Consider the following 18,205-nt stretch of genomic DNA (forward strand, 5'->3'; position numbering starts at 1 on the left):
TACATGAAATAAATTGGCTGTCTGGGTGGTCATTGTTCTAGTCTCAGCATACATACCAAGAACTGGATGGGTAGATAATACACACTCTTTACATAGCTGTGGCTACTCCAAAATAGGGCAGAGGTACAATGGTGGGAAGAAAACTTGCATTGTCCTCCATTTAGCCATAGATCAGATACTTCTGTCTCTACTATGGCACCTTCCACCAGACATTAAGTTCTAAAAATATCTCTCTTGGATGGAGACCTGATGGGCTAATTTAGCCTGGAGCAAAAGTTTACGGCCAACTTTTAAACCCATGAAAGTACAGACAGAAATGTTGTCACAGTCTTCACTATCGCAGTCTAGACTAGATAAACTGTGTGGAGCTATATATTAAGTGGGGGCATTACACGGCATTACATTACGTAGCATTACACAGGATGCCAGTTTGAGAAATCAGGTTTGCGAGTTGTTTTTAAAGGACTGGATTCCCCCCTTGCTAAGGATGAGCTCACATCACATGATCTTATATGAACTATTGTGCATAAGGTGGTTCAGATTAGTCAAAAGCAGAGAGGAAGGCTATGCGTACCCATGGGGGTGTTGCTGCGAGGAGAAGATGGCAGCGTCACATGCCTCCGCTTGTTCCTTGGCCTAAGCACTCGAATTAAAGCTTGTTTACAGGAAAAGCTCACTGCAGGATCCTACAATGTAAACAGACTGGTCATGAACCTTCTCCTGTTTTAACTGTATATTAACAGTCCTTAGGAATCCACCTAAGAAATACCCAGCTGACTCTCTATTAGTCATCATGCAAACATACAGCACAGCTATTGTCTTCCCCCATTGTAACACTTTACACTGTTCCCTAAGGCAATGATGATCATCTATCCCATGCTACCCCATGGCAAGCATACAGTATAAACTCTCTCCCTCACTACAACCACTATTCTTGACCATTAATTTCTACTTCTTTATAATACCACCCTCTGGCACAACTGATGCCAATAGTACAGGCGATCTAGTTCCACTATTCCTTGTGCTAAATGCATAGGATGTTTTCATACTATGTCTGCCTCCTGCTCCTAAGCACATTTCCTCAGCAGTCAGTTTTGTGGTTTGAGCATCGGGTCAAACATTCTTTCTGCCCATGCATATATTACGTTGTGCTTTTTTCTACCAACTTTGAGCTTACAATGTCTAGATTTCATCACAGGGAATGTGAGGAGTGACTAACTTTACATTGGCATGCTGAACTGGTATGAAATCTCTAACAGAGGTCTTCAGCCTCTCCTGCCCCAACACCCCTCCCATATTATGCAAAGGACAATACTGTTGGATATCAGATGACGGTCTAACAGATGGCTGCTTTTAGAAAACTGGGAATTCACAGGTTGACCAAGGACATACTATAAAAGGGGTCCTGAGTAATTTATGATTTCAGTGTTAGAGTTTTATCACAAATCAGGTATCCGCCTCTAAAAGTTTCATTTAGAAAAAAAAGCATCTAGCCCTTAAGGTTGCAAAGATGACCTTAAAAACAAGAAACGAGTATAAAAACAATTCAGTACGTCTGAGTTTGTAGAGAGTGTGAAACAATAGCTCCTCTGAGCTTCTATGAACTGTCCCAGTTACGACACATAATGGGTACCGATTAAAATGTCACTTATCTATTTCACTGCTGATCATAGCCAAAACAGCTAGTGTGCTTAAACCACCTCTCATACCTTTCCAGGAGCCAAAAGCCCCAGCTGCCAAATACTTCAGCTTCTTTCCTGCCAGTTTCCATAAAGTCAGTTGTGTTCTCGATAAAATTAAGTCAATGGCAAAATAGAACAAATGGAATGTAATATAAAATTAAATAAAACCAGGGATACTGCATTGATTGCGCTTCGCATAGTCACATTTAATTCAACAAGAACCTCCATTTTATAATGTATCTGAGACTGCCACAGAATATCCAGAGTTACAGAATCTAGGGGCCTGACTGTAGAAGCTAACTGCAGAAGTTGCTACAGAGTACATGGGGCTTTGACCATACAGCCTCCACCACACACACTACTAGCCTTCTCCTACCACCCTGCCTGTGTTAGACTCTCCTCACACTGTCAGTGGTACAGAAGAAACCAGCAAACAATGACAGAAAGATTACGTACAGGACAGAGTAACATTTGCATGTAGATCTTGGATGCTGTATTGATACAATCCAGTTCACATGTGCAGTATCCATGGATAATGTCCACCAGAGCATTGACTGTGGCTTCAACATGCGTCAGACCTAAATAGGAACAAGAGTGTAGCATTGTGAATTATTATGTAGACTAAGCGCTTCAGGAAGGGCTCTTTTGTTTGTACCTGTCTGCAAACAGACTAGCACACTGTTGGCATTATAAAAAATAATAAAACATGAAGACCAAAAGAAGTTTATACAGACAAGTTCCCTAATAGTGTAAAAAATATAATTACTTGGAAAACATTACAACACCAGCAAAAACTTCCATCCTTATGATGAGGTATGTACGCAGTCACTTCTTATGCTTTTTGTATTTGTACAAGATATAAAAGCATTAGATCGGCATTTATTCATATAATTTAACAGGGAAATACGCAAGCAAATATCAAAACATTTTATCCCTTTACAAGCTTCATTTCAGATGGGCTACTTTAAAAATACACAAGCTTCACTTTGGCAAATGACAAGGTTCAGTTTTAATATACCTGGTAAGCAGGCAGGAGCCAGGAAGGCATTTTTGGGTTTTGATGCATGTAGCTTCCAGAAATGGTTGACCAGCTGGATGATAAAACTACACCCATCTCCTTCAGAGTGTTTCTGGGCTTCCTGTCCTTCTTCACCTCCTTCTGTGAAGGCAGAAAAGTAACCATCAGAACCACACAGACTCACAAAGCAGGATTCTGGTCACAGAAAGTCAGGAAAATTGTAACACTCAAACCACTGTTTTATGCAACGGGGGAAAACGTGAAAAATTAATTTAAATCTGGAACTCACGTCATGAGCTTGAAGTGGTGCCTATCTTTTTCTATACCGACGTATAATACTCTAAATAGCCTGAGACCCAAATAATCTGAGACATTGCATGTTCCCTGCCTCCCCACTCCCCAGCTATCTGTCAGTGGACACAAGATCTTCTGGACATCTCTCACTGTCAGAGTTGAGCTTTAAGCTTGCCATCACTAGTGGCAGGGCAGGGGAGAGGGTTTGTTAGCAACCAAGGCACCACTGGGTTAATTTTACATTGACTACTGCTGAAAGGCAGCTAATGCCTTGGTCAGAAAAGCTACCAAATGTCTAATGAATGTTATCCTCATAGACCTGTCCCTACCACTTCTACTTGATTTTTAATTTTGTATGTTAACGGGACCCCATTTAAAGCCCCAACTCTCCCAACTTCAACAATTCCAGTAGCTGCTAGAGGCTGGGGAGGAGCGGGGGGATGGACAGACTTTTGCCTCCCCCAGGCCAGTAACAGTGGGCTTTTTTTAGCCTTAGCTGACCCCTTTAAAAGCCTTAGTGCTGGATCTAGTCTGGGACACTTGCCACCAGCACCACGCGATGACATGTTCTGAATTAGATGCCCCAGCAATGACTACCCAACGTCTATATAGAACAGATGGCAGCAGACCCCAAAAGTCTGGGAGAGAGGAGAGAGAATACACAACACATGAGCCTTTACATCTCAGTGAGCTGAAATCTCTTTGGTCACTCATGAACCACTGAGGATAAAATGCATATGGGAACTGTCAGCCCTTATATAAAGCAGCTGCACATACAAAACAACATAAAATATACACAACTATCCAAAGGGAAAGTTCAAGACAGACAAAAATAGAAATTCAATGGTTTATCCACCTGTTTCCATCTGTGGCAACTTTGACTCAGTGAAATGGACCAGGTTGTTCGGCCTCATAATAGCGATGGAGCGAGCAGTGATCACCAACCTCTGAAACACTTCAGGGTCCAGGTCCTTCCCTTCTTTGCTGGAGGAGCTCAAATACTGGATGGCTTTACTCAGCAAGGCCTGATCCTGCAAAGCAAGGATTATTAAAGACAAAGAGAAATAAGGGAACAGCAGCAGCAAAGGTCTGAAGAGCCAGCGTGGGAGGGAGTAGATGGGACAGTTTAGCCTTCAGTAAAAAGCGAATTCCCTGTTAACTCTTCACCACCATCGCTGACATGTGTCAGCAGCAGTACTCAGTGACAAATAAATTCCACTTGGAGAATGGATTTTCATTTCTCTATATAAACTTAACAGGGTATCCATTTGCAGCTGTTTACTGGGTTAGACGATGCAGTAGTCTACATATTTATGGTAGGACTAGATTTTTCAGGTATAACCATGATTTACCTGATATTGTTCTATGGTATTTGATTCAAACCTGGTTGCCTTGCAGACGTCAGACCTATAGGACATAATTTGCAGACTAACTTCAGAATGTCCCAAGATACCCATGTGTTTCTCCCAGATTAACAGTTACTCTTTATGTAAAATATGGATTCACATCAAAATCTTCAAAGTGTCATGACTACAGAACTCTCTGATGGAAAGAAAGGACAGGCAGGCAGCAGAAACTGAAGGCAGACAGCCAGCAGGCACATGTTGCCTAGAATAGATGCCCTTTGGGCGCATCTTGTACATCAGCCATGACACTGGGTAGTTACAGCAGGCTTGGAAAACCCTCAAACAGCTTACCTTGTGGTTATGGTATGCCGAGCGGCTGGTGTGCAGGCTAGCCAGGAGACTCTTGGTTTGCTGCTGAACGCTGGAGGGAGCTGGCATTGATAGTAATATGGTAGCCAGATCCTGGGCTGCAGCCTTGCTCTTTTCCTGTTCCCGGGGACAGACAAAAAGCCTTCAGTAAGTGTACCACTAAAGGTGCTATGGGCATGCAAGTCTGACTTCTCAATCACTCCTGCTTCATCCTTCTTACATTACCATCCCCTCCGAGGAATGTAGGTTTCCTCCTTGATTCAATATTGCTTTGACATGAGGCTACCTTTATTATTTAGACAGTGTTTCAGGTTTATACACAAGAAAGTTCCTCTTCGGTTTGCTGGGCTCCCACCCTGCTGTATTCACAAACCAGGTCACTCTGCAGCACAAAAACCCCCACCAGCAATAAAACGCAAATGCCAATTGTCATTCAAAACTAGTTTCAAATGCTTTTCACTAACTCAAGTTTCAGATCACTGCTCTAAGCAAAACGGATGCGGCTCTCTTCTGGTATCAGGCCCCTAGGGCTGCAGGAGCTGCTGCTGATCTCACTCCTCCTCCCGCATCTTTGAAAGCTCAAGATGTATTCAGAAAGTTACTTGCCTTCTCGTTGACTGGTCCTACAGCAAAGCAGCTTTCCAGTGCTTCTAAAGAACTCACTACTAGCCTGAAGGGAGAAAGGAAAGCAGGCTTGAGTACAGCAACCCTTTTCTCTCCTTAGCACTTTGCTTTATGCAGGCTGCAGTCATGAGTAGCTCAGAAACAGCTAACAAATGCCAAGTACAAAATCAAAGCATGATAAAACCTGCCACAGGCACCATGCATATCATTTCATTGTGTTACAGACCAGAGTTAAACCTGGCTCACGCTCACAGACAAACTTAGGACTGCTTTAATAATCCACAGCTGAAAGACAGGGGCTTTTCTCTACCAAAGAGGATAAAACATTTCCTTATGCTGCCTGCGGCAGAGATAACTTGGATTGTCTTGACAGTACCAATTCACCATGGCCCACAGACGTACATATGACTACAGATCAAGGGTTGGTATGACACATGAGAAAAGTCGGTTATGCTTTTTCTAAGGGAGCAAGATTCTACTCACTTGCTATTTTCAGAGGGCACTCTTTCCAATTTAGAGTTTCTACCCAAATGCTCCAGCAGTAAAATTTACTGAACTAGGCATGCAACTAGGTATGTCCAAAACATGAGTTACAAAAGAGACCCAAATCCAAGAGCCTTCAGTCGACCACTTATGACCCTGGGCAAGGCATATTAGTAAAATGCTTGCCCACAGGGAAAGTCTTATTCAGGACTTGCAGTCTTGTGCCAATTCTCCCTCATTGCACTACTCTATGCCTCGCAATGAGACTGCCCAAAATGCTCAACTGACACATTGAAAGGAGCACTGCAACACAGCAGGAGAGAGAAACAACGTACAGCGTAAAAGGGGCAAAGCTACACAGATCCGGAGGGGAAAGGGAAGAGGAGACACAGCATAAAGAACAAGGAAAGAGAGTAGAACATAAGATTAAAAACTGGGTAGAAGAAACAATATGAGGACTGGGCAAGTTCTCTGGTCACTTATCTGACAGAAACAACTGAACAGTTTATTTCCCCTCATGTGTCCACAAAACCAGTGGGGAAATAGAAGGGGGGAAAAGAGAGGCACAAAGATGGACAAAGTGAGCTGAGGAGTGTCAAACAGGCAACAGTTATACTGTATGTAGCAGAAATTCTCAATCCACCACACCTTTACATTTTGCTAAATCTTCTGCCATGCAATGACCAGAATGTAAAGAAGCAGATATCACTTAAAAAAATAAACAGTCAACAAAAGCCACATCATGTGTTCTGTCTCTGACACACACTCATTCGTGCTGAGAAAAGGATGGCATACTAACCGGTCCAGGATGGTTAGGGACTCAGTTTCAGAACTTTGGGGGAGCAAAGAAAAAGAAAAAAAAATGTGTGAAGCTCACAGAAAACTACCTAGAACACATTCTAAGCAAAAGGCAAATTAAATGGGGAGTCAGGAAGCTGGGAGAGCGATATATACAGTAATTCCAAGCATGACTCCTCCTATTTGGGCAGCACACCACTTCCCTAACAGCAAAACAAATTAAAGGAGCTCTAGGCCATCTAGCACAGAGAAGCCAAGCAAAGTGGTTAAAAGCACTACTGAAGGCTAGGTTAAGGATACAGAGTCTAGACACCAAACTTCTTCATAGTAAACTGCCTCTTGTCTACAACAGTGGTTCCCAATGAGGGGTCCATAGCCCATTTTTGGGGTCACCAGGCAGCTGGGAATTTTGTAGTAAATAAAGTGGATGCAAGAAAAATACTTTATTTGATCAGTCTAGCTTTGAGTTTTATGAAAACATAGTCCCACTTCTCAAGTTTCCATACAGAGGGAGACACCTGGTGGAGATAGGGCAGCAGAGGAGAGAAAGGAAAGATCTAGCCTAAAGAAAAAGAAGTACTGATAAGCTAAAATATAACGGGGTAGATTTTCAAAGGTGACTTTCAAAGGAACTTAAGTGCCTATGGCCTTTCAAAATTTCCTCCAAAGAGCCACTTAACCTCTGTGCATCTCCAGTGAAGTCAGTCAAGTTAAACCAGCAATGAATTTGGCTAGTTTTTAAGTCATACTAGTTTCTCTCTGCACTGAGTCATCTGATCTATCTTTATTTTACTTTCCCGCCTTCTGTCTCCACTAGCTCTGCAGCCACACATAGTCTCTGCTGCACGGACTCTAAGACCCTGAGGCAGGGATAGACAATTGAGTGTAGAAAAAAAGAAAGCAACAGAAATTCTCTGTCCTCTACCAAATACACTCCCAACTCCTGTTCATGGCATGTCCCGCACCTCGATATTGTATGAGTCCCAGGACAGGGTCTCGTGCAATAGCTAGTATTATAATGGTTGGACTGCAAGACTGAAAAGCGTGGGAATCCCTGGCCTACGAGCACAAGTAGTTGCTACAGAGAAAGAAGAGGAGAGGAGAATGTGTGTCAGGCAATGTCACACAGAAACTTAAAAAGAGGAATGAAGAAACAGCTCATCAGAAGTGAGCTTAGGTTCAAATAGCCTCTAACTTTTGTGATCTTTGGTGGCTGTAAAAGGATCCCAGATTTAAAGAAGAAAAGGTGGCAAGAAGACAGAAGCCATCTGAGGCTGGTTGAGGTTGCTGCAGACAGACTCAATTGGTAATGTGAAGGAGAATGCATGAAGCTCCATCCTCAGCTCCACATTGGAGATTAGAGGGGAGCAGCAGGAAACCATTTTGGAAGAGTTGCACATTGACTCTTTGGTGGCATGATAGAATTGTCACGTTATATGAAAATGAGGAACACTTCATTACCAGTATAAAAGCTCCCAGCTAAGAATGACACACAAGTGCATCCAGGGCACCAGTATAACTAGTAACTTTTAAAGGCAAATAGAAACAATGTATATACACACACACATATATATACAGAGAGAGATGTATAGATACCTCTCCAGAACAGTCCCACTGGCAGCAGCAGGGGTAGCAGACTCCAAGTCTCCCGTACCATTTCCTTGATTCAGGTTCGGGGGACAAACGTTGCTCACTGAGGCAGATGGGAAATCCTCTGGGGGCTCATCAGGCCAGCCAAACTGCTCTTTGGTCTTCCCATAAATTTTGACGGCATCCATCATTGTGACTCCAGCAGGATCCACAGAAGCCCCAACTGCAATGAGCAAGAGAGATTTTTGCAGGTTCACAGAAGTGAGGTTTCTTCTCTTTGATACCAACAAGCAAGTCGAGAGGGTTTGCCCCTCAATTTACCCAGCACTCATCCATTCTGAAACATAGCTTGGTCTTATTTTCTAATGTCTTTCCCTCCATGTTACCTCAGCACAGAATCCTTGTAACTCAACTAGAGGTGCAGCACGTGTCCTCTGCAATGAGGTGCTGGATCCACTATAAATAGCTACTTTACAGAACCCCAGGATTATTAGAACCGTGGCTATGTCCCAGTAATACTAATTCCTGGTGGAACCTCTGCCCACTAACAGCTGAAGTGGAACAGCCCCCAGACACCCACATTTAGCTTGCAGGTAGTTAAAGCATGCAACCAAGACCAAAGACTTACTGAAGATGGTTAATTTTTTGTCAGCCTGCAGGGCTTCCTCCCGTGTGAAAGGAAAATCAAACCAACGAGACCTGGTCATGTTCAACTGCATGGTGCGGCCAAAGATCTCCAGGTAGGAGGGCGCTCGCTCAATTGCCTGAGTGCCAATCTGGATCCTCATGCCTGTCATCACCATTGTGCTGTTGTTGTTAGTGACTTCGATGGTAAAGCCACCAGGCTGCAGGCGACAATCATTACTGAGGAAGGGAAAGCTGAAGATGGGTATTTCTAACCACGAGTACCCTGGAATGGGAAGGCCTGTGCCTTACCTCACTGCAATGCTGATGGTCTGTTTACACCATGATAGGAACAGAATGTTTCCTGGGAATTGTCTTCTTACACTACCTAACTTTAGTAGCAACCCCATGGACCTGCTGGGAAGGACTGGGTGGAGCAGCAGATTAATGAGGTTCAAAGGCCTACTTATTTTGGAAGATGGATGCTCTGTCGTTGGAAAGAAGAATGGAGCCAGAGAGAAAAATAGCAGTCAAGGAGAGAAAAGGCCAAGAAAACCAAAAACAGTGAAAGAGTGGTAGAGCTGAGGTACAAAGCTAAAGCTCCTAGTGGCAGACGACTGGCTGTAAATTTGATGCCAAGCTGGCTCTTACGAGGACTCAGATTGGGTGACCAACCAAAATTTGTATACAACATCCTCTAGTCACTGATGGGGTTGGTTAGGCCAGTAGTCTCCAGGATTGGCAGTGGGTCATTCAAGTGAGAACGTACACTTCTAAAAACAACTGCTCATGATCAGATGAAGAGCACAGCAGCCTTATGACAGAATTATGTAAACGCTTAAGAGAGCTCCCGAAGTGTCTGATTTACCTTGGTGTTGGCCACATACATGCCAGTGGAGTTGAGCCGGTGCTTTATCTGCTGGGCATTATAAACCTGTAAGAGATCATTGCCTCCAAACTCCACATCTGTGAGCTGCTGGTTGTGTTCAAAGAAGTCAATGGGAAAGTTCACCTGACTGGAGGTGCGAGTCGCTGAAAGAAAGGACACCAATGGCTAAAAAAGAGACACAGAGCTGAAGCTAGAGTGCTCCAACTGCAGACTGACTGCATATCTTTTGGGAATGCTATAACTTTCTAATTAGTTATGCATTTATGAGATACATGTGCCATGCTCAATTGGGAAAGGTCCTCTTATTCAGCTTATCTGCAGCTCATACAAATGAGATTCATGCTGAAAGATTAAAATAATCCCATGCCAACCCCATAACTCCCAACCCTGGTGTTTACTAGTAAGGTGATTACCAGAGCCAAATGCCTAAGTGATGCGATCCTATTTTCAGTAGTGACCCTTGTATAACAGGTTAACATTAGACACTAGGGAATTTTTTAAAAAATGTGACTAGCGCTGGCAAAAGGTTCTAAACTGGCGAGTCTTGAAGACTGAAGTTCTCTTTACAGAACAGGTACAGCATAGGCAGTGGCAGTATGCACTTCCCCATATTATCCCACCAAAGTGCTTCCATGCTGGCCTCTAGCGAAGAGGGGGTAATCCAATCTGCATACTCATTCAGTCATTGGTTTTCTGATAAGCAGACAAAGCGGCCAGCTGTAGCAGAGACTGTGTGATGTGGATGTGTGTCCACTAGGGACAAGACACACTCAAATCACCATTAGGTGGTAATGAATTCTGCTTAATACCAACACAGTCTAGATTCAAACCAGCAATTTAGAAATGAAAGGTTCCATTATTCCATTACTAACTCCCTTAGCCATCCAGTCCCCCATTGATGATCATGTTTATGAAGAGAGCTGTCCTACTTCTGAATGATGGGCAAAGACTTTTGAAAAGTTATAGGTTCCTCATGAAAGGGAAGTTAAATGGAAAATTTTGATGGAGTTGCTTGGGGCTTCACTGGATTGTGAAGGATCCTATTTCTGGGGAGAAGGTCACAGACCATGTATTTATTCCATTGTTAATTTCTTTCCTGGCAACTTAGACAAGATATGAAAGGAAAGCAGCCTTACTGATCGCAGCTGCCTTGCGTTTGCGAACTGGTTTCATGATGCTGATGACACTGCTAGGCTGGAGGGAGGGCTGGAGCCAATAGGAAGTATTCTCCACATTTGCCATGTATATTCTCAGGCTGCCGTCCTCACACAGAAGGATCATGGTGGTCCTCTGCTGCTCATTACAGGCCGTGTGACGGATGGCCACCATGTCCTGGATCTGAAACAGGTTACACACCAGCAAATGAAAGATCCAGAGAAGTTGCTGCCTCAGAGAACAAGCTTGTCACATAAGTGTCACACAAGTATCAGGGATGGCAGGTACTCAAGCCGACAGAGGCTACAATAGAGCAAGAGATTCAATGGCTTTGCAGGGAGAAAGAAGAGTAAACAGAGGTCGAAAACACCTTAAAAACATGGGTGGGTTTGGGGAAAGTCAGTTTGTGTATTGAAACACTACTTTCAAGTGCAGTGTTAGTGGCTATTACCAGGACGACTTTGCTGTAATACATCACTGCAAGGGAAACCTGGAAGAAATGGCAGCGACAGAGACACAGGAAAGTCAATTTGAAGTGCAGAAGATAGAGAATACTCACCTTGGCTTTAGCTGGCAAGGTTTTAATCTCCTGGATGAGGAAGGTATCTGGCTTCACCATGACCACCAGAGGAATGCCTGTGGTCTGCTGAACGCAGCACACCAACCCAGGATGGTTCATCACCTCAGACCATTGGCACAGTGCTGGGGAGGTCTTGCTCCCACCATTTGAACTGCAAGAAAAAAAGGGCAGGCTCACATGACCTCAAGAAGCAGCTGCAAGGGGAGTCAAGCTAAATAAATAAAATTCTCATTCCAGCTAGTAAGACAAGTAAATCACCACCTGAGGATCTCAAAGTATTTGGTTAATTAAAACAACCTCAGATAATCCCTGGGAGGTAGGTCAGTATTATCCCCATTTTACAGATGGGGAAACTGAAGTGCAAAAACTTGCACAGCTGAGTCAGTGGCAGCACGGAGAGCCCAGAAGTCCTGACACCCAGCCCTGTTCTTTAACATCTTTCCCCATTCGTTTGGTATATAAAATTCTAGTGACACTACCATAAAAACATGAAAGTTACTCTTAAATCAGATTTGAAGTATCTTTTTAACCTTATACTAGAGAGCTCTCTTATCAGGCTGGCAGGGGAGTGATAGGAAAACACCACATTACTTGTCAGCATTCTAGCAGACAGAATAAAAGGGCACTGGTCTCATAGCAAAGCATCTGTGTTAGTGGATACAGTGCTCCATGCTCCACCGTGGCCATGTGATGAACACTGAGGAAACAGACAAGCACAGGAAAATGTTCCCCAAGAACATAATCCCCACTTAGATCTAACTCTCAGAGAAGTGAAAGCCCCTGTGCAAAATGACCAGGCCACATTTGATTAGAGTGAGGGAGATGTTGGGATCTGATATTCATGGAAATGGAATGCAAGGTATCTGCTTCATGCTAAGCTAGCGTGACTCTGTGGCCTGAATGCCCAGCTCTGATTGTCAGAACAAATGATAGAAGAATTTTCTTCTTGCCATTTTTATAGCATAAGAGATTGGTTTCCCTCAGGGGAGCCTGAAAGTAAGACTTTATATGCACAATGCTCAGGGTCCACTGCAGTGCTTGTGCCAAATGGAAACAAAGGCTTCCTGCTCCTCAGCCTCTGCGAGGGTGGATAATCCCATCAGTTCTAGTTGCTGCACCATTGGAAGCTCTGCACTCAGACAGTAAGATTGCTCTGAAGGCACCTGTGTGCTGTGAAATCCTAGTGAGCAAACTAAACATACAACCCACTGCAAAAGCAGCTGGGTTTAGTTTCAGTCTTACTGTTCTACAAACAGAGAGGGTAGAAGCAGGAGGTGACATATAAAATGGTAAGATAACACAACTGCAGGAAGGTTCTCTACATAAAGCCTTGGGCAGTGGAAGCTGGCATCTTTCACTGGGAACAGCCACTGTAGCTAATAAGAAACAGAAATCGGAGGGGGGCAGCCCCTCAGTCCCACCTCTTTATGTTGATCGGGAAAAGTCGCTGTACCTCCAGTGTAGCCCTGCTAATTGTGGCTGCAAAAGATTTGCCTTGACAGTAACTGAAGAAAAGCATCTGAAGGACATGGGAATAATACACAGACACGCCGCCTCCTGCCACCTGGCCATTGCTGTCCTGTAGGGACAAGGAAAAAAACACTGATATTTAAACACACATCTTCAAAGCTCTAGAGTGGTCAGGCTTTTAAATTCCTGAACAAGTACAATATTTCAACATCTGCCCTTCCACCTATCACATAACACAGCAAAGGTCTTTGAGAATGCAACTTTCAACAACATTACTAAGCTGCACACTATGAGATACTCCAAACACTTTTGAATAAGATACTGAGATTGCACGCCGACAGACTGTAGGTAGTGCACGAGACAGCACCTGTGTGAGAGAATGTTGCATGCCAACCCCTCCTCATCTCCAGCTCCCAAAAGCGCTTTCCTCTTGGCTTGTAGTTCCTCTATTTCCCCATTTCAGAGCAGACTGGGGTAGTGATGCTGAATGGAAATATTTTAAACTAGCCAGCCTGGGTGGGGCACACCAGGCCCACAGTAGCGTTGACACTGAACAAAAAAAGGCTTGTGTCTCAGCAGACCCTGCGTAAGGGTGGATGATCCCATCCGTTCTAGCTAATGCACCATTAGCCGTGCATCGTACCGACAGTAACGCTGCTCTGCAACCATCTTCCTGCTATGAAATCCTGCTGGGCATAACTTCAGATCCAACCATGGAAACCATGCTCAATTTTGTAGATGACTGGATCAACGGGTTTAATTTCAACCTTCCCCCTCAACCACCACCCTCCAAGTGGTGTCAGAGTCAGTGTCAGAATTTCTCTCTCTGCAGAAAAAAGTGCACTCATTGATCTAGATCAGGGGAAAGAAAAAGAAACTGCTGCTTCTTACCATCAGGAGCAGAGGGAGAGAAAAGTTAGTAGGGAAAGCCACCATTACCTTCAAGTCTTCATGGTTGACTTCAAGCACATTGGTAACATAGAATGGTCCATGCTGGGCACTGCTCGCCTCCTCCATGAGCTGAGTATAGATGTACCCAGCAGATGACATGATGACTATGATGTTCTTTCCCTCCTCATTGAACAGAAATGTGACATCCCTGATCTTGGAGCTTGGCAAAAGGAAATAGAACGTTGGGCTCAAAGCATCTACGGAAAGGTCATAGATCTGTGGGAGGAGAGGGAAGGGAATTAGCAGTGAGCCCACAGCTCTTCCTAATGGAGCATAAACACAGACTGGAACTATTCCTACAATGGTGCGGATCCCGGAGGGCAGATTATTCAGGTGCCATAATATGGAGATAAAGATAATCTCAGAACTACGAATGACCTCTTTCTTTTGTGTTTGTGAGGTTAGGAAAAGGGGAAAATGTTGGCCCCATCTTCAAAAGTGACCTTCATTTTTGAGTGTCTAACTTTAGACAATCAAGGCCAGATTTTAAGAAGTATCAGCACCCACAACTGAAATCAAAGGGAGATGCAGGTGTTCAGTACCTCAGAGTGTGAGAGAGAGAGAGAGAGAGAGAGAGAGAGAGAGAGAGAGAGAGAGAGAGAGAGAGTGTGTGTGTGTGTGTGTGTGTGTAAGTAAAATCTTAAATATTTCAAGTTGGGCACTCAAAATAAGAGGTCACTTACGAAAATGTGGGCCTTTGTTTTTATGTTTCTGTGAACAGTCTATTGCTAACAGTGGTGAATAGCAATACATATTAGAAAACTAGAGGTAACAGTAATGCCCTTCCTAGAACTCAAATTTTCCTCGTAAATTAGAGCACTGTGTTATTCTGACATCCACTGATGACTCTGGAGACTGCCAGAAGCCCACATCAGTTCCATGGGAAATGAAAAGCAACGCACAGCACCAAGTCAATCCGGGATCATCCACGGGTTGTGATCGTACCTTCACAAAGTCTGCAGTCACAATAGCAAGTTCTGTCTGAGATCCTGGCAGCCACACAGCCTTAATGATGAAGTTTCCTGTTGCTAATTGGGGGTGGAGTACCAAGTGATCGGAAACTGATCCTGAGCTGCTGAATGTTAGCACATGGCAGTCCTGGGACAAGAAAATAAAAGAAGTCAAGTATTAAATACATATATTTATTTCTGCAAAAACAGATTCAAGGGGCATCATTCCTGCCATTGACCTCTCCCTAGCCCCAAACATGAATAATGGATTCATATAGGAAGAAATCAAGCATCCCTGTTTTCAGGATGAATGACTCTGCAAGAGAACTGTCTCTCTTCTGGGGTTTTTTCAAATATTTGAGACTACTGGTTTCTTAGGTGGTGTATTTCTTTAATTGTGGAAATTGTACGCTGATTTGAAAAAATACAAAATGATCACCCATTGCTCAGTAGTAGAAGTGGCTGCAGATTAAGATTAAACACATCCATTTCAGTGAAGTTTTATTTACGTGGATACTCTTCTCGGTTTCTGTAGCACAAAGGACAGTCGGCCTGAGTGTCATTGTTTTATTTGGGCATTATCAAGAATGGTTTAAAATAATAAAATAGGATTGACATAGTAAATGAAGCTGCAGCAAAACTAAACTAGGAGCAAGTGATTCAAGAACTAGAATTAGTGACATCTACAATGACTTCAGATCTCTGATAGCCAATCAGAACTCCACAACCCATCGCTTAGGGAGAGAGGAGCACTGCTTGGTTTGAGGTCACATTTCCAGAGGTAAAGGAACTCTCTTGCTTGTCAGACCCTTACCTTCAGCCCACACACAGCTAGATAGTCCTCCTTGCAGGGATTTCCTGTTAGGCTCAGTACAGTGAAGGGAACTGGTGCAGATGCAAGGCGAGTAAGGGTTAATTTCCTTTTGCTGGAGTCCGCTTGTTTAAGCAATGCTGAGAGTTGTAACACCGTAATCTACAAAATAATGAAATCAAGTCAATTGTCTAAGGTTGGTACCACAAAAAGAAATTCTCAGTATCTAGCTTCTTATACGACTCCATCAATGTACTGTCTCAGCATCTCTGCAGCAAGAAGCAAGATTTTTGTTCCCTAAAATATGGAACAACTGAAGTAACAATCATGCAGGGAGGTTTTTCCAAAAGAGTCTAGTCATTCACAGAGTCCTTGAGTCTGACCGTAGGAAGTCTGCTTGATTCTTTAGTCACTATGGAACATTTTAAATCATCTCATCTTACTTTAAAATGGATTTTAGGTTGTTGTGCCATTAGAGCGCGTCCCCTTCTCAGCACCCACCTTGCCCTTTTCATGGCTCACAGCTAGATGCTGGCGGCGCCCATGCGGGGAGGACAGCACACACATTGCCACCCGCCTCAGCATGTGAGCGCTGATCAGCTGTCGGATCGTCTGGCCCTGGTCGCCACTGTAGTTCATTCGGACATTCTCAAAAGCACCTTCTTGAGAGCCAAGAGTTGGGACCTGAGCCATTGTGGAGCACAAAACACACAGAAGTAGAGACAAATAGCAGAGATTTAACAATTGAAATAGTTTCATTTAGACTCACAGAATTTAAGGCCAGAAGGTACCATCATGATCACCTGATCTGACTCACTGCAAACTGCAGGCCACAGAACCTCACCCACCCACTCTTTTTAAGAGGCCCATGTGACCGTACCTTCATGAAGGTACTGCTGGCTGAGTTACCGAAGTCTTCAGATCTTAAAGACTTCAAGTTATAGAGGATCCACCATTTACTTTAGTTTAAACCAGCAAGTGACCTATGCCCCACGCTGCAGAGGAAGGTGAAAAATCCCCAGGGTCTCTGTCAATCTGATCCAGGGAAAATTCCTTCCCAACCCCAAATATGGCTATCAGTTAAACCCTGAGCCTGTGGATAAGTCTCACCAGCCAGACACCTGGCTGTTGGAGATATCTGCTAATAGCAGTCATGGATGGACCATGTGCCATCTTTGGCAATCTCATACTATCCCCTCCATAAAAACTGACGAAGCTCTATCTTAAAACAAGCTAGGTTTTTCGCCTCCACTACTCCCCTTGGAAGGCGGTTCCAGAACTTCACTCCTCTGATGCTTAGAAACCCTTATCGAATTTCAAGTATATATTTACCGATGGTCAGTTTCTATCCATTTGTTCTTGTGCCAACACTGGCCTTTAACTTAAATAACTCCTTTCCTTCCCTGGTGTTTATCCTTCTGATGTATTTAGGAAGAGCAATCATATCTCCCCATATTCTTCATTTTGTTAGACTAAACAAGCCAAGCTCCTTAAGTCTCCTCTCATAAGGTAGCTTCTCCATTCTGCTGCTCATCCTAGCAGCTCTTCTCTGCACCTAAGTTCCAGTTTGAATTAATTTTTTTTAAACATGGGAGACCAGATTTGCACACAGTTTTTCAGATGAGGTCCCACCAGTGTCTTGTATCATTGTGATAACACTCCCCTATCTCTCCTGAAAATACCTCACCTGATGCATCCTAGGATTGCATTAGCCTTTTTCAAGGCCGCATCACATTGGCAGCTCATAGTCATCCTGTGATTGCCCAATACAAACAGGTCTATCTCATCCTCTGTTGCTTCCAACTGATATATCCCCAGCTTATAGCAAAAGTTCTTGTTGTCTAAGAGCATGACCTTGCACTATGCACTATTAAGTTTCATTCCATTTCTCTTACTCCAGTTTTCAAGGTTGTACAAATCTTACAAACATACGAGAGGCCACACTGCATCAGACCAATGGTCTATCTAGTCCAATATCCTGTCTTGCAACCGTGGCCAATGCCAGAAGCTTCAGAGGGAACAAACAGAACAGGTAATCATCAAGTGATCCATCCCCTGTCATCCACCCCCAGCTTCTGGCAAACAGAAGCTAGGGACACCCAGAGCATGGGGCTCCATCCCTGACCATCTTGGTTAATAGCCACTGATGGACGTATCCTCCATGAACTTATCTAGTTCTTTTCTGAACCCTGTTACCATGTTGCCCTTTATAACATCCCCTGGCAATGAGTTCCACAAGTTGTGTGAAGTACTTCCTTTTGTTTTAAACCTGCTGCCTATTAATTTCATTGGGTGACCCCTGGTTCTTGTGTTATGTGAAAGGGTAAATAACACTTCCTTACATACTATCTCCACACCAGTCATGATCTTATAGACCTCTATCATATCCCATCTTAGTCATCTCTTTTCCAAGATGATGAATCCCAGTCTTTTTAATCGCTCCTCATATAGAAGCTGTTCCATACACCTACTAATTTTTGTTGCCCTTTTCTGAACCTTTTCCAGTTCCAGTATATCTTTTCTGAGATGTGACAACCACATCTGCACGCAATATTCAAGATGGGGGAGTAC

General features: G+C 43.6%; 1 protein-coding gene across 4 annotated transcripts in view; it reads right to left on the reverse strand.

The window, feature by feature from the left end:
* Positions 1 to 18,205, reverse strand: part of UBR4 (ubiquitin protein ligase E3 component n-recognin 4) — a 113,987-nt gene that overhangs the window by 56,559 nt on the left and 39,223 nt on the right. For 3 of the 4 annotated variants that reach the window (XM_077837264.1, XM_077837265.1, XM_077837263.1), the window contains exons 40-56: positions 16,136 to 16,318; positions 15,638 to 15,796; positions 14,819 to 14,971; positions 13,862 to 14,089; positions 12,874 to 13,031; positions 11,432 to 11,603; positions 10,854 to 11,055; positions 9,697 to 9,860; positions 8,833 to 9,049; positions 8,211 to 8,427; positions 6,616 to 6,648; positions 5,316 to 5,379; positions 4,692 to 4,826; positions 3,851 to 4,025; positions 2,701 to 2,841; positions 2,139 to 2,260; positions 575 to 686 (exon numbers count right to left, since the gene is read on the reverse strand). In XM_077837264.1, coding sequence (XP_077693390.1) covers positions 575 to 686; positions 2,139 to 2,260; positions 2,701 to 2,841; positions 3,851 to 4,025; positions 4,692 to 4,826; positions 5,316 to 5,379; positions 6,616 to 6,648; positions 8,211 to 8,427; positions 8,833 to 9,049; positions 9,697 to 9,860; positions 10,854 to 11,055; positions 11,432 to 11,603; positions 12,874 to 13,031; positions 13,862 to 14,089; positions 14,819 to 14,971; positions 15,638 to 15,796; positions 16,136 to 16,318 — 2,635 coding nt within the window. The remainder of the gene's footprint in view (positions 1 to 574; positions 687 to 2,138; positions 2,261 to 2,700; positions 2,842 to 3,850; positions 4,026 to 4,691; positions 4,827 to 5,315; positions 5,380 to 6,615; positions 6,649 to 8,210; positions 8,428 to 8,832; positions 9,050 to 9,696; positions 9,861 to 10,853; positions 11,056 to 11,431; positions 11,604 to 12,873; positions 13,032 to 13,861; positions 14,090 to 14,818; positions 14,972 to 15,637; positions 15,797 to 16,135; positions 16,319 to 18,205) is intronic. The other variant, XM_077837267.1, reaches the window with a different exon arrangement.

The sequence above is a fragment of the Eretmochelys imbricata genome, chromosome 18 (genome assembly GCF_965152235.1).
Source record: "Eretmochelys imbricata isolate rEreImb1 chromosome 18, rEreImb1.hap1, whole genome shotgun sequence".
Classification (NCBI taxonomy): Eukaryota; Metazoa; Chordata; order Testudines; family Cheloniidae; genus Eretmochelys; species Eretmochelys imbricata.